General features: G+C 34.5%; 1 protein-coding gene across 3 annotated transcripts in view; it reads right to left on the reverse strand.

Annotated features, from left to right (window-relative positions):
* LOC145242976 (protocadherin gamma-B7-like) overlaps positions 1-24634 on the reverse strand; it is a 516151-nt gene that overhangs the window by 36660 nt on the left and 454857 nt on the right. For 2 of the 3 annotated variants that reach the window (XM_080106087.1, XM_080106086.1), the window contains one exon: positions 21551-21674. In XM_080106087.1, coding sequence (XP_079962213.1) covers positions 21551-21674 — 124 coding nt within the window. The remainder of the gene's footprint in view (positions 1-21550; positions 21675-24634) is intronic. The other variant, XR_013862831.1, reaches the window with a different exon arrangement.

Below are 24634 nucleotides of genomic sequence, written 5' to 3' on the forward strand. Positions count from 1 at the left end.
TTTGTTGTGCCCAATAAATAGTAATATCCGCTCAGCATTGCGTGCTCATAAAATACGCTTAAATATGATATTTTAATTCATGCAGATTTTGCATTTATTATAGAGCCAATTCTCTATTGATTATTATATTGTACCTAATATATAGTTGTGGCCACCTGACGTTGCCTGGTCATAAAATACACTTAAATGTGGTATTTTAATTCATGCAGTTTCCGTATTTATTATTATAAAGTTAGTTTTCTATTGATTATTATCCTGTACCTAATATATAGTACTGATTTCAAAAGTTAAAAGAAAAACATAAGACTTTAGTGCCATCAGCTAGAATTGAAATCAAAACATTTGGCACTCCAGTATTATTAGATATCCTCTGAGCTGTCTACAGGCATGTAAAAATTTAACATATAAATGTATATTTACGCCTGCATATAGGAGCACTTCAAGTCGATATAGGCTTGCTAAGTTCGATTTTTTTTTCAATTTTGACATCTTAGCAACTATTTTTATCAGCTAAAAACCCCAAAAAAACAAATCAAATTTATTTTGTAGGCCCGAACCCTCTATATATTTGTAGAACAAAAATTGATAGAGTAGTTTGGTAGAGACAATTCCACACACAGACAGACAAGATAATTTTTATATATATTTTTATATTAGATATTAAAAACTTTCTATAATCCCTACTTTCATGAAATTTCCAAGTTTCTATTTCAAAAGCTATGATCGCTTTTTTAATTACGTATTTTACTAAAAAAAAAAACAAAAAAAAAACAGAACATAAAAAATAATTATAATAATAAAAATAAAAAATTTAAAAATACAAAAAATAGAACAATTCATTATGATGCTGACAGATTGGATTTGGAGAGTTGATAGACAATAGCTGTTATCATTACTTAAATCTGAAAACGGTCCTGGATAAGACCTTAAACTATATCTGATGGTGAGGGCCCCAGCTTGTGAGCTTTGGGGAGTGTGGAGCCACCCTTTAATTACCACTGCTCCCAGGTCCACTCTGACCCAGAGTGATAGTACCTGTTAGGGTCTCAACTATGGGTTAAATAGAAACCGACTTGAAAACTACAAATATATTCTATTAAAAATGTTTTCTTCCAAATCTTTGGATTCGGCATTAAATAACCCGAAAAGGGCTGATATGCCGTAAAACAAAAACAACCAAATCTGAAAACATGTAATGCTTTTAAAAATGTATAATTTATTTAATAAATACCCAAGATTTCATTAAAATCTGATAATTCTCTGATTGTTAGCTTGTTTACAAAAGGTATCCCCAAATTGGGGAGCCCCTATATCATAGATAAGATAAGTATGAGGTCTCCCCTCGTGATAGCACTGTTCCTAAGCATTGTTTGCTGGCAAATAAGTTAACGAGATAAGAAAATGCCTTTTTTTGTGCGTCTTCTTTTCTTCCTTAAATAAGAATATGGCTTCTTAGCTGTGTTATTTACGCCCACTGCTGATTAAGCCTTTAACTGCCTTGAGACAAAAAGATATCAATCACTCAGAGATCTCTTATGACTACCTTTCCTGATTGGCTAATAATCGCCCACCCAAAAAGTGCCAAAGTAATGGCCGCTTGCATCCATCTTGTAAACTAGTAAGCAATTTATCCAACCCCTTTGCGCCTACCGACTCCCCAACCTAATCGAACTTAACCAAGTAGCCAAAACCTGCACAATGATATCATGCAACTCTGGTCAACTAACGTCAGAATGAAAATGGACAGACGAATGTTGTTGATTAGGTCAAAGGGCTTGCCTGTCCTCATTTTTTCCCCTCCCAATTAGGCGTCTTACTCAGCGGTCCACCAGAGCAGTTCAATTGAGATGCTATGGATTTATAGCCTTCCAAGTCCGGGGGGCCTTCTTCCATTTAGAAGATCTTCTTTCAATTAGGCCTCTCCTCTTCTTTTTTCTCTGCAGAGCCCCTCAAGCAATGTCGTCTAAAACAGCTTAAGCTTGTCCATCCATCTCAACTTATGATGTATGCATGCGAGTATCTCGTAAAATATCTGCCAGAGAAAACTCGGACGAAGCTAACAATTAGTTTCTTCCAAGAGTTATCTTCCCTTGTTCCCAAAGCTTAGTTACATTTGCCATATCGAATTTCACTTGATCCGCCATCTATATTTCTTATGCTGCATTCACCGAAAACCGTGCCCCTACACAACCGCGTTTGAATACCCTTCACTACACACACAGACATATATATATATTTATAATTGGTTAAAAGGGAAAATTATTCCCAACTCGCATTTAGGTAAAAACGCACTTTCGTAAATAATTACATTCATTCAAAAACATATCGCTAAAGCCAAAACAAAACAACATCTAAGTAAATCGCAATATATCCAGACAGTTGACGAGATTGTCCAGGGGTAAGGGTTTAGGCTCATTACTGTTGGGTCCCGATTTCGAATCTCGCTAGATACAGCCATTCTGATGAGTCGTAGACGACGAAACACGTGTCAGTGGATAATTACATTTTAAAAATAATATATATATATATATATATATAAATTTAAAGGAGATTAGAACAATAGTCTAAAGAGCTGAGTGTATTTTAATGTAACAGTGAAATTACTAGTTTAATTAAAATACAGGAAATAGAAAGTGCTCGTTGTAATTTAGATATATAATAAGCTCGATAGTTAAATGTCCTAGAGCTAATTCAATATTAAGTAATGTGATTTATAATTTAAAATTTAAAAATTTTAAAAATTTTAAAAATTTAAAAATCAAATTTTAATTAAATTAAAAATCAGTTTCATAAGAAGGAACAACAACAAAATCAATTATCTGTACGATCGTTTCGGAAATCCGTTCTTTTTATTGTGGTATACATGAAGTTATGTAGAACAATTATATATAGTTTTTTGGTAAGCAAGGTCTCCTCATCAGCAAATTTAGGAGGGTTTTTATTGAATTTAAAAGACACCATAAATAAACCTAGCATTAAAAGTAAGGCAGATGAATCTGAAAAAATTGAAATAAAAGGTTTGGATTTAAAATTTATAAGAAAATTAATATGGGTTAGAGATAGAAATAAGTAGAGAAAAAAATATATTTTTGAATTTACATAATAAATTTGATTTAAAGATATATAGAGATAGTTACCTTTTAATTTTTCTCTTTTTGAAATCAGGAACTGTGTTTAAAGTAGTCATTTAGATGTTTGCTATAGCTTTTTATTTTATTGAATGATGAATTTTAAAAGGGCGACGCTCGTGCAATAAATTGTTTCCGTTAGCGTATTTTTGATTTAAAGACGCTACAGTTTATATATAGAGAGAGAATATTTCTATTACAAGTTTTTAAGGGGAGATAATTGTCATGTGTTCTTGACTTTATTTATTATTTGTTTTACGGGTCTAAGGGAGGTAATTGGTCTAACTTAATTTATTTAAAAAAAAAATATAATAATAATTGTAATCTATTTTTACTAATAAGTAATTTTTAATGATTTAAGGTGGTTTATATTTATTAAATTTAAACCAACGTTTATGACTACATGTCAGAAGCTCCAAATACTTTCATAGAATGTGCTCCAATGAACTTAATGCACTTTCTTCTTTTATCTATTATTCTTTGGTTTTAAATCAACATAGCACCTGTTCACCCCCCTGATTAATACCTATTACCTGTGTGAATCTGTTTTCAAGGAATATGTGTTTGCATAATAAATGTATTTTCCTGATGATGTTCGCATCGATCAATATTTTTTAAAACAGAAAATAAAACAAAACAAGACAACCTGACAAAGAAACATTTTTCTCATTTTTATAAGTCGACTTTTATCGACAGTTTGTAAGAAATAAGGCAAATCGTCTTGCCTAGACTCGATAAAATAAAGTAAATCCTCACCCTCAAACTTTTATGATCAATAGCTTTAATACAAACTATATTAAAAAAATCTGTTTTGTCAATTATATCAAAGAGATATTGGTACGCCATATATAAGAGAGATATTGGTATTTTTTCTTTTCAATGGACCCTTTTCTTTCAAATTTTGTGTAACTCCAGTTCGTATGATTCTTTCTTAGAATAGCTGGTTTGCAGCAGTCAAATTGAGTCTGTTGGACAGCGAGTGTGTCTCTTACAATGTATGTATAAAAGTCAGCTCTGCATTTTTCAATGCATGCGAGTATATAATTGTTTTTATCAGTCACTTCTATTTTCACCGTACTTTAAGGATATCAACCGTGCATCCGGAATATGCTGTGTTTATTAAATAAATGACACATTCTTTTTGTCTTTAAAAACAAACTTTATTTGACAACCAGCATGTGGCAGGCAGTTGAAAAAGAAACATGGAGGGGGCGACGACAGACCAATTTGTAGTATGCATTTCTGACTTCTGTAACTGTCTTCCCGACTAACCCAAAACCATTTGTTTTTATTATGATTGCATATGCTGTGTTTATTAAATAAATGACACATTCTTTTTGTCTATTGCTCCTTTATTCAGCGTTTGACATCTCGTTTATGTCACATATCAGAATCTGGGTCGCTTTTTTCTGCTTGCACTTTTTTGAGAACCTGGCATCGTCTGGGAGTATTGTTACTTGAATTCTCATCCTTGCTTATTCCGCCCTATGGCTGGTCCTATTATTTAACAATATTATTTGATGCTAAAAAAGAGAGAGTGGGGGTGGGGGAGAAAATAACAGATACTCTCGTTTATGTACTTAACAGCATCATAATTTCCTACCTACTGCTATGAGTCAATATGTTAACTTGCCTTACTGAGAAACAGAGTTCCTGAGTTCCAATCTTGCCCAGGGCTCAGGATATTTTTACTCTTATTTTGTCTAAAAATTAACTGAGACATTTCAAATGACGATATTAAGCAAATAGTTCAATTTTCTTCTTCTATAATCTATATAATTTACAGAAGATTAGGACCCCAAGCAACACCGAGTATCCTTGCTGGTAATTAATAATTGGTTCATTTTATTATATCATTGATATTTAATTTGTTTGTAACAGATCGATTGAATTTAAAGTGATTTCCTAATAAATAATTAACATTTCTTAGAAAGTATCTGTAAGCTAAAATAAAACCTTATTAAAACTACATTTATGCTTTGTAGCATATCAACCCTTTTTAGATCATTTAATGCGGAATCCTGTAATTTTGTTTAATGTTCAGAGTGAACCTATGAGTAATGATAACTAAAAGAGTCGCCCCATACCCCCCAAGTGCACAAATTTTAGACTGATGCAGTTTAATGTTATACCATGGCCTCTCTTTAATCTTGAGAAACAATGGATAACTCTTGTAAGGGTGGCCTTACGTGTCATTGTGAAGCAAGGGTTGAGTCACCACTGCTTGATTTCAGTGACAAGAAGAAATCTATGATGATTGAAAACAACGCAGAGATAAGCAGAGAGCACATACAGTGCATGGTATTCCCAAAAGGTTACCCATTTTAGTACTGACCAGATTCAGCATCGTTTAACTACTAGGTGACTGCGGGCGATTTTAAACCAGATACGAAAACTTTAGCTACATCGCAACAAGTATTAATTGCAACTGTATTTTCCCCAGTATTGGAACACGAGTTATCAACAGTCACCGTCACTCAAGGATATTATGTGCAGCAAATTAATAGAACCCAAACGATTTTTCCACAATATGGAAGAACTGTCAGGCCGTTTTACATGGCGTCTCATCAAAATAGACAGTTCATCACGTTAGCAGCACTAGTGGAAACTCCTTGGGGTAATATCATCCCTTGTCTGATGGATTATTACAAGCGGAGTCCTGGGTGAAGTTAATTGACTCTTAATTACATGTGATGGACTTTACCTACACAAGTAATCAATTGATTTAAATTCTCCCGAGTAATATGCGAGAAAATGGCAATAAAACGTTTGTTTTTGTTGTTTTTATTTTTGCAGGTCAAAAGAAAAAATAATTTCGCCCTGAACATTTAATCCCCAAGAAGTAGATGCTATTGAGCAGATGTTTATTTTAAGTGAAAAAAGGGGCTGTAACTCTTACATGACTGAAGGGGACATTAAAAGGAATCACACCGTTTTTTTTTCCTCACTTAATGTTAACAATTACTGAAGTAATTTATTATTGAACAATACAAAACTTTTAAAAAATTATTTTATTCACATCATTTAAAAATGTTCTTTAATAAAGTTCAAAGTTCTGCTACTCTGCCTGCATTCTTTATAAATAAAATAGTTATTTAAATTTCCTTTTTGTTTAAAAATTAAACACTTATTTAAAGAATTTATTTTATAAAGTTCTGTGTTTAAAAATAAAATACTCATTAGCTTCAGTAATTGTTTGGTAAAATTAAGTGAAAAACTGTAATGTCCCCTCCACATGTAAGAGTTACAGCCTTTTTTTTTTCGCTTAAAGTAAACATTTTCCTGCTATTGAAACCGTCTACGACACATTGAAATTTAAAGAAATGCTGGTACACTTTTTCAAAGTAATCAACTTGAGAAGGTGGTGTTGTAGCAGATTTTAATTTCTTTTGTTTTAAAATTAAACAGTTATTTAAAAAGTTTATTTTATAAAGTTTTGTATTCTTTAAAACTAAAATACTTATTAACTTTAGTAATTGTTTGTTAACATTAAGTGAAAAAAAAAAACAAAAAAAAAAACGGTGTGACCCCTTTAATGTCCCCTCCAGTTGTTACACGAATAACCCGGTCTGAGCCGGGTTGACATGCTAGTATATATATGTGTATAGGTGTATATATACATATGTATGTTCATGAATTAAAATGTGGCACGCGTCTGCGTATGAAATGTCAGAAATTGACAAGCTAAACGAGAATTGTTTCAATATTTCTCACAAATATAAACAAACCTTGTTATGAAAAATGTAACAGAAAGGAATCTGGTTATGTGGATGTTTTGAAAAGATTGACATGAAAAAGTGACAGAAGGAAAAAGATTGCAGTTGGAGATTTGATTGTCAACCAAGTAGACACCATGATAATTCTCTCTGTCACTCTCCCACTCTCTCTATTTACCATAAGCAAGCACAACAGGAGAAATAAAAAAACGGACTGTTGCTTACACCAATGGTTGTTGTGTTTTGAATTCTTAGAAAAAGGGTTTATAATATAACACAGTCATGTAAGAGTTACAGCCCCTTTTTTCGCAAACATATGCCTGCTATTGAAACGACACATTGAAATGAAAAGAAATACTGATACACTTTTTCAAAGAGGGAGAGGGGGTTGTGACAGAACTACCTGTGTTACCTACGAATGAACTGATCCATACACAAATACTGGAAAACGAAGCAGCATGGCAGAAGTTGATATCCGGTGGACCAACCAAGGTTATTCATTGACAGGACGAACAAACACCACTTTTGTATGTTCGTTACTCTATTCCCGTGTTCCGTTTTTCTTGTGGTCCCTTTAACAGGGTCATAACAGTCACCCATTTTACTACTGACCAGACTCAACATCTCTTAACTCCAGTTATTTAATGGGAACCGGTGTGTCATTGTAATTATGCCACACACAATATTATACCAAAGGCATTTTTTGTTAAGTAAGAGAAAAAAAACAAAAAAAACCTAAAAACTAATAAATTAAAAAAAAAAATGTTTATGGAAAACATGCTTATTCAATTATATTTCGCCTTTTATTTATACCAATCCTTTTATTTATACCAATCCTTTGATTTATGAAGCTCGATGTAAGTAAAAAATTCAAAGATGCAGTAACTAAAAGAAAACGCAATTGCAACGTCTCTTCCGATTTCCGGATTTTCTAATTATGCCTATGTGTATTTATTTTCTTTTAAAGTTGATGAGTTCATTTTCTTCTGATGAATACGAGCAGAATAATTTTTTTTAATGACGTAATTACATGAATAATTCTGCGCTACGAAACAGGTGCTGTCAAGAATTGAACATTTTAACATGCTTAAAGGAATAAATGGTAAAATGCACAACATCTTGAAATTTGGAATATAGACCTTTTGTCATTATATATATATATATATATATATATATATATATATGTATTTGTTTTTTTTTCTTTGTTTATAAACAGGCTGTTTGAGCACTATAAAAGTGGTGGACAGATATTTGTTTAAATAGACATTCGGTGAGGTTATTTGCAGGCATCGCTTCCGTGGTCGAATGGTAGAACTGCTGACTGTCAACACGACGGTTCTAGGTTCAATCCTTGCCTTGGGAGAGGTGCAAGTCTAGCGACACTAAAGAATTGTGATACAACAAAACAGAACTGTATGTCGATGACTACAAATGTATATGTATATATATATATATATATATATATATATATATATATATATATATATATATATATGAGGCTGTATACGATAGTTTGGAACAGTGAAAGAGAAAAATGAACAAAAATAGAGGAGGACAATAAAAGTGATATTCTTTTCTTCTTTTTTTTTCAGTAATACTTATTTATTTTTCCATATCTTTCACTTATTGTTCTATAGAATCTGAAAGGATGAAAACTATATGTTGATATTTCGAGAGTAACGTTCCCCTTTTCAAAAAAACAAAAAACAAATGCTGCTGTGAAATGTCTAAAATATACTTGTATACATGTGTGTGTGTGTGTGTGATGCTATTATGTCATTTGTTTAAATTTTAAAATACATATCCATGTTCCTTACAGTTGACAGCTAAATTTTTACAAACTTTCAAGCTTTAATGTTTTCCCTTTCTTGGTTATATTAGTAGTTTGACAATTCAAGAAATTCTCATTTAAAAGCACTTTTTGAACTTAGAAACGAAGAATTATCGATGCATTCATGAAAACGTTTGCAATATATCCAGAAAAAATAAAAAAGATTCTTTTTAAGAATGAAACCAGAGAAAGGTTTAGCTAGTTAGAAGTTGAAAATCCAAGCATGACAAATCCAACCCTAAAAAGGTCAAGTGTCCAGCTTAGATAGCGAAATGCTTAACACGCAGTTTGAGAAAATCCGAATCAAATGACTCAGGAAATGTGCAGGCTTCTTAACTGCACCTTATTCTTGCTCTTCATTCCTTTCGTTTGGAAAATGGCAGAAAACGAAGAATACCGCCCCCCCCCAATTTATGCTGATGACAAAAATAACTAACTTATGAATCTGGAAATAAAAACTGGAATTATCAGAAAATCGAAACAACTGAGCCATGTGTTTCTGACAGAACATGCATATCATACTAAAAAGAAAAGCAGGAAAACTTTACATAAACAAAAACGCGCAAAAGAAAAAAAATAATAAGATAAAGAATGAGCAAATAAAAGAATTAGAAAAACAAACAAACAAAAGATGATAAACATAAAAACAACAGGAGAGCTTCAAATATGGAGGATGATATTTTCAAATGGTAAAAGAAGAAAAAAAACTCATTTGAAAGAAAAACAAAAAAAAAAAACGCCCCTAATTCTTTCAACAAAGCTTGTATTAATTCCTGACCGTTACCACCATTTATTATCCGATTTCCAATAATAAAAAGAAAAAAGAATGTTCTGAAAGTCTTGTCATGCGCAGAACAACAGCTGTGATACTAATGAAGGTTTATAGCAGGAATATTTATTTCTGTGAATACAAAAATCTATCTATCCATCTATTGATTCAAGAACATTTCGCCGAACATGCAAGACGACCCTTAAAGTTTAAAAAAAAAATCACCTTTAAAAACCAATATTTCATAAGATACCGAGTGTTTCAATTTCTAGCCTAGGCTAAACAAACATGGTTTCGTGATTTAGCAGTCGTCTTATACAATCGATATATGATAAATTTATTAAAATTTGCTCCAATTTTGTACCTTGCCTTATCTGACGGTCACCTTATACGCCGGAATATACGATATACAAATATGTATTATTCAATCAAGTTTCAACACGAGAAGCGTTTGCCTAGTGATACTTTAATTTTCAATCATTTTCAATAAATAATCAAGATTAAAGTTATTAATGTAAAAAAAAAAAAGAAAAGCCATATAAACCTTTCAATTCACTAAAAATAATTCTTGGGGAATTCATTTTAAATGATAGCATAACATTAGAAGGTAAAATCTGTTAATGCTCTAAGCAGCAAACAGTTTAGCTAGTATATTTATGTTATATCCTTACTTTAAATAAGAATACAGCAAGAAACACGGGGTTATGGGTGAAAGACAAAAGGGTTTATTTACAAGGGAATACATGTGACATAAGAGTTACTCGACATATTTTCTTATTCTCCCTCCTGTCTTTTTTCCTTCTGCCTCGATCACTTCAGAGGGTCAATATATCCATAGTTCATTTCATCTATCAAGGGATGTTAGGTTATTCCATTACGTTAATTTATTTCTTTAGAAGAGCCAAGGATTCCAGTTAGCAACAGACCATTCAGCCAAACTTAGGAAGTACCTATTTACTATGCCTCCTCACGGGACAGAGTTAGACACAAGCGTCGTTTTTTAACGTGGAGAAAAGGTACAAAAATAAAAATTGTCTCAGTCGTGAAGGATTTCTCCTCCACCGAAAGAGAACAAGAAATAGAAGTACAGCATCTGAAGAACAGATGGTATTTCTTTGCTCCCCCACCGAGCAAATTAGGCACAAGGCCGATTTTTAATGTGAGGAGTGAAGGGGAAATGGGGACCAACTCCCCGGGGAGTAGGGGAGTTGGATAGTGACAATTGGTATGAAGGGTTGCCCCTACATTGACCAAGGTCTTATATGTGAGGTTGCCCACACATATGGTCTTTGCTTGCAGTATCTGCCGGAACAGATACTACACTTTGATCTTGTCCCGAAGGCCAAGCAAGTAATCAAAAAGTATATTGTACTAGCAGGGAGGCCCGACGTTGCCAGGATTAAATTAAGATCAACGAATGTTCCACACTTTCAATACATGCCATAAAAATCGGTGAAATTGTCAATTTTTCAGTCAAATCGATTGATTTCCTGCTCTAGTCGGGGACCAACCGTGGTGCATCAAGGCAAAGTTTTACATGCGTCTCCGCAGTGACTTAGTCAACAATACATTGTAGTCTACATTGCATAGTAGAAAATCTAATGCTGGTTTTCTAAAATTATTTTTGTATAATAGTTTGAATTTAAGTTTAAATGCAAACGTCAAGTATCATGCTTCGATTGTGCTCTAAACAATAACATTTATTTCGAACACGCTTTTGTCTTATAAAAAAATCTGTCTATTATATATGCCAGGCTCTTTTACTTGAAAACTTCAAATGCACGGGTGGTGTTAGGTTGTATAAGGGTGTTAACTTTGGTCAAAATCGGATTTCTTTCTTTAATTAGATTTTTTGGATTAGCGATTTTCGATACTTATCATTCTGATACAAAATCTACCTAAGAACACGCCCAAAATACATTTTCATGACATTTCAAAGAATAAAGATTTGTATATTTAGCTGTTTTTTAAATTTTCTTTTCTATTTTCTTTTTTCTTTATAATTTCTTGTTTTTTTAACATATTCTATTAACTTTGTTTGAAACTAAATTTTCCATTATTTCCCTTTATTTAGTCCACGCTTAAAATATTCTTAATTTGCAACTTAACGCGTAGTTGTAGGAAAAAAATAGTTAAAAAGAAATGTCTTAAATATAAAAAAGAAAGTATTTTTGGATCATTTTTTTTTTCTCTTGGTATATGAGAATTGTGACTAATAATAAAAAAAAAAATGATTGAATAAATAGAAACTAATGTTCTTTCCATGCTTTAAATGTACTCCTCTTTTATGAAAAAAAATTTTTTAAATTGTATTTTAGTTTTAAGAGACGAGAGACAGCAAAACTTATTTTAAATAGAATCTTATATTTCTTATCAATTCAGGTAGAAGCACAGAAATACCAGACCTCCTCCTTAATCTTGGTTGACAATAGTCCTACAGCTAAAGACTCAAATAACCCGGTTTTCAGACTTTACTTGCTTAAGGTGTAAATAGGCTGTGCCTATTGCCCAACTCTTCACTCCTTTTTCTATTAGCTAGGTACAGAGGTATAGTAACTCACAGGGAATCCTCAAAGATACCCAGTGCTCGGTCCTGTTTAATAACTAGGGCAATGACTGCCGTCCTATTATCTCTTTCTATTTTGACAACTTGAGGACAATTAATTGTCACTTAATTTCACATGACTTGTCTTTTTTAGGCTGGTAGTACAGGATCCCTAACTCTTAGGCAGTAGTAAGGGCAGTTTCTGTATTAATAGTTTTATAATATAGCAGTAGCGCCAATCAATTAAATCGCCCCCTTTATTGAAGCTTTCTTTCACGACTATTTGGACTGAATTGACCTTATAACACAGTTATACTTCCCCTACCCTTCCCTTCCAAACCAATGATTTATTCTCTTTAACTATGTCTAGTATTGTTGCAGCTTGTTTTAGACACAAGTGCCTAATTGGATGGTTGGTTGTTTTTGTTTTACGGCATATCAACCCTTTTCAGGTTATTTAAAGCCGAATCCAAAGATTTGGAAGAAAAATCTTTTAATAGAATATATTTGTTTTGAAGTCGGTTTCTATTTAACCCATAGTTGGGACCCTAACAGGTACTACCACTCCGGGTCAGAGTGGACCTGGGAGCAATGGCAATTAAAGGGTGGTTCCACACTCCCCAAAGCTCGCAAGCTGGAGCCTCACCACTGGATATAGTTTAAGGTCATATCCAGGACCCTAATTGCGTGGAGATTATAATATTCATCACAGATATTAGCTTAGTTTCTTGAATTAAACCAACACAACATGCATAATTTCTCTATTACATATTCTCTTTTACAGACTATCGCTTTTCCAAACTGCGTCCCAGATTGTGAAGATCAGCAAACTTCACTACTGGATCCATTCTCGACTGCATAGGTCTTGTGTGACGAATGCTTATACTTCACTTGAGACCATTAATTATCTTGTGATAATAGTTGATATTGCCCTAAACTTTCGACCCCAGGCTGAAGAGACATTGCTCATAATGACTAGGTACTACAAACAAATTGATTGGGTCGAGAATGTGACTGTCTTTGACAGAGAATGGGATATAGAAAAACTATGTGTGATGTTACCAGCTGCAACTATGTAACTAGAGAAATCAAGCCAATTCTTGTGGTGAGCATTGAAGTCACCAAATACATGTACTTGAGTGCTAGTATCTAGAGAGAGTGTTGCATCTATATTGTCAGAGACATGGATGATTAAAGCACAATCCTATGTTGGAGGAGAAGAGTAAAGAAAATATAAGTAGTTAACGTGCTGAAGGTCTGGTCATCTGATTCTAGTTTGGATTCTCTATTCAAAGTGAAGGTGTTTCGAATATAAACTTCAAGTTCGTGCATGTGTCTGTCTGAGACCTTACGGCAAAGTAGGAGATAACCAGACATGTTAAAGTCATTATAGAGGATTTCCCATAGTGTAAAACCTTTTTTTATCCCTACTGAACAGTGTAACTGAATGAATCAAGGCAAGCATTGAAGCACATATACCCACATGAAAATTCAATAGCAAACCCCACTCTTCCTTTTGACCTGACCAGCTGCTATTGTGCATAGACAGAAAGTATTCCATTGACTCAACCAGGATAATTCTGATACAAATAGACAAAAATTTATAGCATCAAGAATGAATTGCAAGAGTGAAACAGCTGCTCTCAAGAGTAGATATTCTGAAATAGTCAGTAACTATTAGGTTGTCCCAAAAGTTTGTAAACACTTGAATGTTTTTTATGCAATTTTTAATTGTTTTTGCGTTTATATCATTATAGTGATCTTCATCTTTATATTCCAGATGCCAATCGATAAAATTGAGCTGGGTTTTGATTCATTACTGCTGAAGCGAAGTCTTTTAACTAAGAAAGACACAGAAAAGATTTGTGTTGCCAAAGGTGAAAGAACAATTGCATATGTGGTGATCTGAAAGTGGTATAAGCGTTTTCGATTTTGGCGAGAGGAGTCTTGAAGATAAACTTCGTTTGGGACGACTGTTAAAGTTGGATGATGGAAACTTGCAAACCAGGTTGGACATTGCGCCTTTATTGAGCACTCGAGAATTGGCTGATGAGCTTGGAATTGACAAATCGACAATTTACCAACACTTGAAGTGACTTGATTTTGTTTGCAAAAAGTTCCAAGATCCGGATGAACTCACTGAAGTGAACTCAATGCAACACTTTCTGAAGGGCTGCCGATTTGACTCGTTTGATAAAGTCAAAGAAGTGTGTCAAAAATTCTATGATTCAAAGCCAGCTGAATGGTACTTTTTCCAGATCAGAAAAGCTTGCAGATCGATGACAAAATGTTTTGGAAAATTTTAAGGATTAATTTTTTTTGTTTTGCTATTACTTAGCGAGTAAAATTTCAATTTTTTGCAAGTGTTTACAAACTTTTCGGACAACCTAATAGAAACTCACAATATCTTGAGAATCTATCCCATCATAGCGTGTCTGTTTTTTCCGTATATCGTCATCGATAGCGTGCGGCCTACAAATTCAATATTTCATTTTGATTTTTCAGTTTATTTCATAATAATAATTAAAAAAAAAAACCTTGACCAACGTTTTTAACAATGAGCAAGTAGTTGTATTCAATTACTGTCAAATAAAATTTTAAGCCTACTCGGAATTATTTTACAATGGCGACATATTTCAACCATGAACAACCATGCAATAGAAGCAGCAGCACATTACATTTATCAACGATTAGCTTTATCACATAAAAACTAATGCCGTTTATGATAGCAGATCAGACTGAGCATCTTTAGGTTTTTCCCTAAGTAGCAAGGATAAGCGTTTAGGCTATTGTTAAAATAGCTTGTTTCCTCAAGTCCTGTGCAGTTCTAGGAGGTCCATCCTTCCGGGCTTTGCCTTCACCTTTTGAGGAGGGATTAGTTTATTGCTAATTGCCTAAGGCGCCTCTACCAGAGAATGCCAACGGGCTACCCAGACATATTTTTTTTTTTTTTTTACAAGAGTCACTACTTATCAAGGCCCGAAGGTCACTCGTGTAGAAGGATTAATGAATGTAAGGTGGTAATGTAGTAATCGTTAATGATGTAGATTAGGTAGAATTTGGATTATTTAAGGAGACGCCTCAACAAGAACTTGTTTACATTGGACTTGAAGGATATCATATTGTAATCGGTCGGGAAGCAAGCTAGCAGCACAGTGTTTCACAGCCGGGCAGTTCTAGGAAAGAAGCTTTTTTTTTCTTTTTTTTTTTTTGCATGCCAAAGTGATTTTCCTCCAGGGGCGCTGGCTTTTTAAATTTTACTTCACGATCTTTGTGTTACATAATCCTGTCGTAAGAAGGTTACAAATAATTTTAGGTCTCGTCTGTTTTTTTTTGTTTTTTTTCTCCCTCCCGCCTCTCTTTTTTTTTTCTTTTTTTTTTTTTGAAAAATCATTTCTTAACAATAATATATTGTTTAATCCTGGGCAAGGCCGAGTAAAGAAAGCTAGTCTAATACTTTCAATGCATTTCTCGAATTTTATCGTCACTAGCTTTTTTCTTCTTACAAAATCAATATTTGATTCTGGTCTGTCAGTTCTTTTAGTTGATTGTTGCCGTATGTTAAGAGCAATAAAATTTAATTCACTTTAATTTCTTGCAAAGAACGCCAAAGACGCCATCTTCACAAAGGAATGTAACTATCTTTGTCAATACAGAATTACTTTGGAACAAAAGATATTTTGAAAAATCAACAGCATAGTTTAAAGCATACAAAAAAAAAACAAAAAAAAAACGAAAAATAAATTGAAGCAAAAAAATATAACCGAGCCACGCCAGGTCGGAACAGCTAGTAATTAACATATTTTAATGCTGAAAAAACTTACGAAATCCTTACAGGATAATTTTACAAAAATTAAACCTGGAACAACTATTAAAAGAAAGTTGTACTTTGTGCCTGCTTTGCGGTAAATCATTGCCATTAAGACGTGAGGGATTAATTAGGAACATTCTAATCAAAGAGTTCTGTAACGAGATGTTTGTTCACATTACATTTAAACGTCTGCAAGTTGGTTCAGACAGATAAACAGGAAGCAGAGAGAGGATTCAAAGACTAGCAGTTTGAAAAAGAAACGCTATTAGAGTAGAAATCCCTTTGCCATCTGGGGATTCTACAATGAAGGGGTAGGATTTTGTAGACTAACGGGTTAGTCGGGGGTATTTACACCAGGGGTGGGGCACCAGTGCAGCAAGTCTATGGGATCATATTTCCTTAAGGTACTTGCAAAGAGAGCACTGGGATGTAACATTGTAACGATGACACTAGAGTTTGCCAAATAGTGTGGGATCTGTTAGATTAGAGGACCCTTTCTAAGGAGTATAACAGTTGGTCCACCAGCTCGGATGTAACGTCAATGCTCCATGCGTGCCTGAATGGTAACTTTGTAGATATATAGGATACTGTCAGGTGTAAAAACTTTTCTAGTTTGGTGGAGGGAACTCACCTTCTTTGCAGCAGCCTTGGCAATGTCTTCAAAGTATTTGTCCCAAAACGTGTACCTGTGAATGTTAGGTCAGGGAGGTTTGATTGATGGACTCTCAGATAGTGCTATTAGCCATGGCAATTGTTGGTTGAAAAAGTTTCTTATAATTGTTAAATGAAAGGATAATACGGGAATTGTTGATTGCCCATTAAAGGTTGACATTACAATGCGGCAACATTAGTTTCAAAATGAATCCCATTAATCTTAGGTAGTTCAATTTTTATATATACTCATATCTGTTTTTAATTGTAATTTGGATTTAAAATCCTTGCTGGTGGTGGTGGTGGTGGTGTAAGTAGTAGTAGTAGGAGGAGGAGTAGGAGGAGGAGGCCGATGTTTATGCTTTTACGATATGAGTGTTGTTCTTAAGGTAACAAGATATTTTATTTAAAACAATCTCCAAAACATATTGACTGGAATTTTGTGAATATATTTTATAATTTTATTATCCAGAGCAGTGAATCACCACCTCCGTTTTGTTTTCTTTCCCAAAATATTATAACTGTTTGAATTTTTTTATGGGGGCCCCCAGGTTGGGAATTTCTGATTCTAGTATACATCTCATATACACAACACTACTGGTAATATTAAACACTTTAACATAGAGACGACACTAATATGCAGCCCATAAACTTCTTATAATCATCATCTCCATCGTCTTTCAGGACGTTTCACCACCAAATCTACATAACTTCGCCAGTTCTCTCGATCTCGCATGACAGTTTGCAGGTCCCGAAGACTTTCAAATTCTGTGTCCTGTAGCAGGTTGTCAATATAGGTCATTCTTTTTCTACCGCAGTTTTTCGCTGGACTGTTGGTATCCCGAGAACTAGCTTGCTGGTTTCCTCTTCGCTGTGTCTCATGCAGTGACCGACTACTCTCATCCTTCTCTGCTGTACTTTCAGTGATACTGGTGGTAGGTCATCATAAAGCTGTTGGTTTGCTGCGTGGCTCCTCCATGATGTATTGAGGCTATCCTGAGCATCCGTGTGTAACAGCTATCCAGTCTCTTCTTCAGCGCATTTGTAAGAGTCTATGCCTCAGAACTGTTTCCACTGTGGCAACAGAGAGTCTTTCAACTTTTCTGAGAGAGTGGATGATGGATGACCATATTTTACTCAACTTGTGACATGCATTCCATGGCAGTGCTTTTCTTACTTCAAAATCTTTTTCAGTGCTCTCTGACCATGCTCCAACATACTTGAAGTTTTCGACAACCTTGAACAGAGTCCCATCAAGTGCTTTTTTTTTTTTTTTTTTTTTTACAGTGGTCACCACTTATCAAGGCCCGGAAGCCACTCAGGGATAAGGGTTATTGCAAGTACATTACGTTAGTGTGGAGATTTGATGAAGTGTTTACTTAAGGGGGCGGTTCATTAAGAATTTGTTAACGTTGGACTTGAAGACATCCAAGTTGTAGTCAGGTGAGAAGCAGGCAGACGGAACAGAGTTCTACAGGCGTGCAGTTCTAAGAAAGTGCTTTCACTACAATTGGATTAACGTGATCGAAAGCCTGTAGCTCTGTTTTCTTGGCATTATAAACAATGCACCGAAAAAAATTTCTTATCTATTAATAATGATTTTGTTTTTTTTTTTGTTTTTTTTACAAAATTTTCTGTGATATATTGTTGAGACGGTTTGGTAGAATTTAAACAATCGACATCCAATACCTGCATCATGAGTTCATGCAGCTTCCTTACATTCATAATATGCCATCCCAACTTCATAAAGAGACTACCTTTTGTAAACAAACATATTCATGTTTTTTTTTATTATCAAAAAAGATTTTTTTTTAAATTCTAATTAAATTTTGAGCATTTTTTAATTTATTTTTTTTATATATAGAACACCGCCTATCAAGGCCTGGAAGTCACTCGCGGATAAGGATTGATGAGTGTATAGAAGTCAATGGGACACTATCATAGTAATTGTTAGAAGTGGAAGTTTGATAAATTGGATTACTTAAGACAGTTCAACAAGAATTTGTTTACGTTGGACTTGAAAATGACCAAATTGTAGTCAGCTATACAGCAGGCAAACAGAACAGAGTTCCACAGACGTGCAGTTCTAAGAAAGACACTTTGTTCATGGAATCTACGTTTAGGTTTAGACACAGATAAAGAGTGCGGAAAATTATTGATAGTGGTTTCAGTTAGACAGGTGTTTTTCATGAAAGTTTGGCAAGGGGGAGGGACCATAAATTAGAGCTCAGACGGCTTTTTCACAGTGGAATATTCGATTTCAGCCTCCAGTTCTAGTTTCCGTACATTCATATCTGATCTACCTCTGCATTCCATGTTTAAAAAGGATGTGTCCTCTATAGTATCAGACCTGACCAACAAGAACCTAACAGCCAGCCATGGTTCTCCCCAGAATATGCTGTTGCCATCGCGCACAGAAATCACTTTTTCCATAGCTACCAACGTAATAGATGTACTGAGACTAAAGCTGCTTTCAGGACTGCCAGCAATCACTGTAAAAGAGTAATAAAAAATGCAAGAGAGCTATATGATCGATCCATTAAATCCAAAGTAGCTGAGCAGCAGCTTGGTTCCCACCAGTTTTGGCAAATAGCAAACAGAATCCTGAACAGAAGCGTGTGTTCTATCCCAACCATCATCAATGGACCTGAGGTCATCTCGTCAGCATCAGACAAGGCCAAACTATTTGCCAAGAACTTTGCAGTTAATTCTACCTTAAGCGACGAAAGCCATCAACTCCCCATATTTCCTCATATAACAGACAACACGCTATGCGACATACAAATATCTGTGCGTGATGTTGCCAAGCTAATCAAGAACCTTGATTCCAGTAAAGCAACTGGCCCTGACGGCATTCCAGTTATAGTGTTGAAAAAGCTCCAACCAGAACTTGCCCTCATACTTACAAAACTGTTTAAGCATTGCCTTAAGGAGAAGTGCTTTCCAACACCCTGGAAAACCTCATCAGTATGCCCTGTATTTAAGAATTCAGGCGAAAAGTCTTCTCCCTCTAAGTACAGACCAATAAATCTCCTGTGTGTCATGAGTAAGTTGTTGGAATCCATATTGAATAAAGAAGTAGTCAACCACCTCGGCAGAAACAACCTTCTTAGTGACATGCAATATGGGTTCCGCTCCGCAAGATCTACAGCAGATGTGCTAACAGTTATATCTCACAGGATTAGTGAATCTCTCGACAAAGGCTTCTTTTCTAGGGCAATTGTTCTTGACATATCAAAGGCCTTTGATAAGGTATGGCATAAAGACCTACTTCACAAGATTTCCAGCTATGGAATCACTGGAAATGTTTTCTTAATCATTAAATCATTTCTCTCCGATAGGCTCATAAGAGTAGTGGTTGATGGGCAAAAATTAGAGGCCCACAGTATTAATTCTGGAGTCCCTCAGGGGTCCATCCTGGGCCCAACTCTCTTCCTGATCTACATCAATGATCTCCCAAAACATATACTTAAATCATTCGTTGACATCTATGCTGATGACATGACCATCTATGGCAACACATCAAAGGCTGCCGTAAATGACAAAGTTCTCTCTGATTCTCTCTCCTCTGATCTTGAGCATGTGGTACAGTGGGGAAAGAGGTGGCTCGTTACTTTTAATACATCCAAAACCAAGCTTTTATCTTTACATCATTAACGCTCTGATCCCCATCTGGCATCAATTGAAATGGATGGCTCTCGTTTTGGGGAGGCTCCATGTTTTGACAAGCTTCTGGGTTTGACCTTCACTCCTGATCTGAAATTGAACACGTACATCAGGTTTGTTGCCAAGGATGCTGGGAAAATGGTGGGATCCTTCTATCGCTCCAGAAGATATCTCACTACTGATGCAATTCTCTATCTGTATAAAAGCCAAGTACGTCCAAGGATGGAGTACTGCTGCCATATCTGGGCAGGAGCTGCTAAAAACAGCCTATCCTGCCTTGACAGAGTACAAAATAGACTTTGTGGATTAGTGGGGGATGCCCTTTTCTCTTCCCTGCAGCCTCTCTCCTACAGAAGAGACGTTGCGAGCCGGTCTTTGTTTTATCGTTATTTCCATGGTAAATGCTCGTCTGAGCTCCAATCTCTGGTCCCCCCCATTGCCAATCTTTCATGAAAAACACCCGTCTAGCTGAAACTTTTGTCATTAATTTTCCCCACTCTTTATCTGTGCCTAAATCCAAACGTACATTCCATGAGCAGGGCTTCTTTCTTAGAAGTGCATGACTATGGAACTCTCTTCCGTTTGCCTGTTTCCCACCTGACTACAACTTGGATGTCTTCAAGTCCAACATAAACAAATTCCTGACAAACCGCTCTCTTAAGTAAGACACTTTATCAAATCACCAATACTAATTACTACGATACTATCCCATTGATTACTGTACACGCAATAACCCTTATCCCCGAGTGCTTTCCGGGCCTTGATAAGTGGTAACCTCCATGTAAAAAAAAAAACCTAGCAGGAGCGGGGCGATCGTAAAATACACTTAAATTTAAATTTTAATTATGCAAATTTCGTATTTATTATTACAATAATTTTGATTCTTTATTGAATATATATATATATATATATATATATATATATATATATATATATATATATATATTACTTTTAAAAAATTTAAAAAAAAATGACTTGGGTGCCATCAGCTAGAATCGAAACCAAAACACTTAATTTTCCAGTCACGTTCACTACCGTTGGAGTTAACTGGACAAATAGATGAGAAAATTATAAAATTAAACCATTTTTAGCTATGTTAAGTTATCGTTAGCTCACTAAAATTAAGTGTAACTTTTAACGAATGTTAGTTTAACCTGCTAACCTACATGTGCGTGTTGATAGAATGAAACGTTTTTAACTTATCACAGCCCCCCCCCTTTTTTTTTGAAAGAATAGATAAAATAGGAAAATGAAAGCAACAAAATGTCTCCCAGATTATTAATAGCTTATTCGGATTTGCTAGACAAACTTCATGTTGCTGATATTAAATTGCGATGAAAAGAGAGTTTTACATGATATTGAAAATCTTAAGTTATAATTGAATAAAATAATTTGTAGAAATCTTTAAAATAAATAAATAAAATAAAACTTACCAGAGACATCCTGCTTGTGTCCTGAATCGCCTTCTGTCCAGCAATCATCTCGATCTGGGTGACAATCCGCAATCATAAACTGTTTTTGCTTATCCTCTCCAGAGCAAGATCTCCCGGCTATTTCCTGGCAATAGCAAAATATGCTGAACAATTCAAAGCGAAAAACAAAAGATAATACATAACTTAACTGAAATTTTCAAATGCTTTCAGATTACAGATAATACATAATACTGCAAAATTGAAGTCCATAAGAATATTAGTATCAATATTTACAAGACAATCTGAATTAGATTAAAAATATATATATATATATATATATATATATATATATATATATATATATATATACACACTTAATTGGCTGAAAAATGCGAAGCTCGTTTGTTTACAAACAAGCGATTTGAGCACTATAAAAGTGGTGGCGGGTGTCTACTTAAATAGGCATTCCGACAAGTCGCTTCCATGGTCGAGTAGGAGAACTGCTGACTGTCAACACGACGGTTCTAGGTTCAATCTTTGGCTTGGGAGAGATGCTAGTCTAGCGGCACTGATGAGTTGTGATACAACGAAACAGGACTATGTCGATGACTATATATATGTATATATATATATATATATATATATATATATACGAGATAGAACATTAGTATGAATGAAAATTTGGAAATAAATCTAATACACTAAAAAAAATTACGACAAATCAATTATTCGACACGGAATAAAAACATTTCAAGTTTTTTCCTTAATCCATGAATTTTAAATAAATGGCTCATCTCATCAAAGGAAATGTTTTCAGCAAAATAATGTTTATAGGCAGTCATAAATTTTGTTATTTATCAAATAGATTTAAAAACTAAAAAGCTTGCATCAAAAGCCTAAAAGAAGCCAAGATTTAAAAAAGTATATTCCATGGTGTGATTAGGATCAATCGAGAAATGTAGAGGCACGAGCGTAAGATAAAAAAAAAAAACAAACTATAATGCTGACAAAATGGAGTGTTTTTATGTTCAATTCTATGCATATAAAGAAATCCATAAAACGCGATAAGATAAAATCCACTGCAAATTCTAATATTTCCACAAGCATACGCACTGTACGAATTTGTTGTAAACTTTTTAATTTACTGAACTTAATTTCAAAATTTATATATATATATATATATATATATATACATATGTATATATATATATATATATATATATATATATATATATATATATACACACACTTACTAGCAAAGTCCTGCCCCAAACATTTGACCTTGAAAAATAGTGTGCACCATCCCTAGGTTAGAGGACAATTTTGGCCATAATTGGTCCAGTGGTGTGAGCTGTGGGAGAGTATAAATACGTAGACTATGACCTTGACCTTGGAAAATGGTGTGCACCATCCCTAGGTAGGGGACCATCATCATACCAGGTTTGGTCATGATCGGTCCAGTGGTTTGGGCTGTAGAAGAGTTGTACACATACACACACGAACGCTACTATATATATATATATATATATATATATATATATATATATATATATATACTAGCCTTTAAGCCCGGCGTTGCCCGGGAAGTGTATGTTGAGCAAAAAAGAAAAAAAAAGAAAAAGCAGTAAATTTTTTTAACTTTGACCCCTATTATGACCCCTTAACATTTATTGTTTTGGGCTTCAATTAAGTTAGATCCATGTCCAAGGAAACTATATCCAAAATTTAAAGTGTTTAGACTCAAAATTCTCGGAGGAGTTTGGTAGAGTTCTCAAAGGTCAAATCGTTGAATTTTGACCCCTTAGCAGCCAAATGTCTGGCCGAAAACGGACTACAAAGATTTACCCAAATCTCAGTACCTTGTATATCAAATTTCGAGTCTGTAGACTGAAAATTGACAGAGTTATTGCGTTGGAAAATGTACACAGAAACATGTTCACTTTATATATATATATAATAGATATATAGTTGTCCTATCTTAATTTAGTGCTGCTTCACGATGCATCTGATTATTTAAAATTAGATATGTTTCTATATTTATGTATATTTGTATGTACAAGATTCACAGCTAAACAAATTAACCAATCATTATGAATTTTGGAACACAGCTACTAGGCGTAAGGGTTCTAAATGTGTACTATATTTAGTTTAATTTTTTTGTCCAAAGGGGATAAAAAGAGGTTGGAAGTATGAAATTGAGAAAATCCACATAGCTCTGATTTTTATTTATTTATTTATTTTTTGTTAAATATTTTCAATAGGTATTGTCGCAATATTTCCTATATATTGAGGGTATATATTTATATTTAATTGCCGCCCACATCGGCAATATTTGGCACAAGGCCTGGAAAGTGGGATACCCGTAGGCTCCCCTAAAGGAGGGGCACTCCTGCAATTTTAAAAATTGCCTGAGTAACCCCGTCGGCATTCCCCGGTCGGGGCGCCTCAGGCAGCAAGCAATAAACTTGCCTCACCGGAAAGCCCGGTGGCATGGCCTGGGAGGGTGGACCTCCTAGGTATTACCCAGGCGGTGTACATCAGTCCAACAGGTGCTGGGCCGGTTCCGGCCCCTCACCTGTTGGGCTGAGTGTCAAGTGACGAATCCTTGACTGGTATTACCCTGTCTCCCTGCAGCCGAGGCCGCTAGGAAACACATCCCATCATAAGAGGCTTATAATGGGGTATATATATTGAGGGTATGATCACTGAAAGTTGAGAGATTCTATTTATAAACGCTGCCGATAGGAACTGACGAATCAAATTAAGCCACATTTTTCTAGCAACCAATCAGAAACCAGAATTGCTTCATAAAATATTGAAAGAAAAGAAAAAATAAAAAAATAAAAGAATATAAGATAAAAAAGGAGAAAAGGAAAAAAAAAGGAAGGAAAGGAAACAAAAGAAAAAGAAAAGAAAAAAGAAAAGAAAAAAAGAAAAGAAAAAAAAAAAAGAAAAAAAAAATGTGACCCGATGGGTTAACTATTGAGCAAATGTTAGATTATTTGAATCAGTTTTTTGTCTTGACTTTGCTTTTTTGTTTTTATTTTATTGCATTTTCACCCCATATACTTTGATGCTACTATCAGGGACCTAAGTTGCAGGGGT

The sequence above is a fragment of the Euprymna scolopes genome, chromosome 21, assembly GCF_053919585.1.
Source record: "Euprymna scolopes isolate OS-2025 chromosome 21, ASM5391958v1, whole genome shotgun sequence".
NCBI lineage: Eukaryota > Metazoa > Mollusca > Cephalopoda > Sepiida > Sepiolidae > Euprymna > Euprymna scolopes.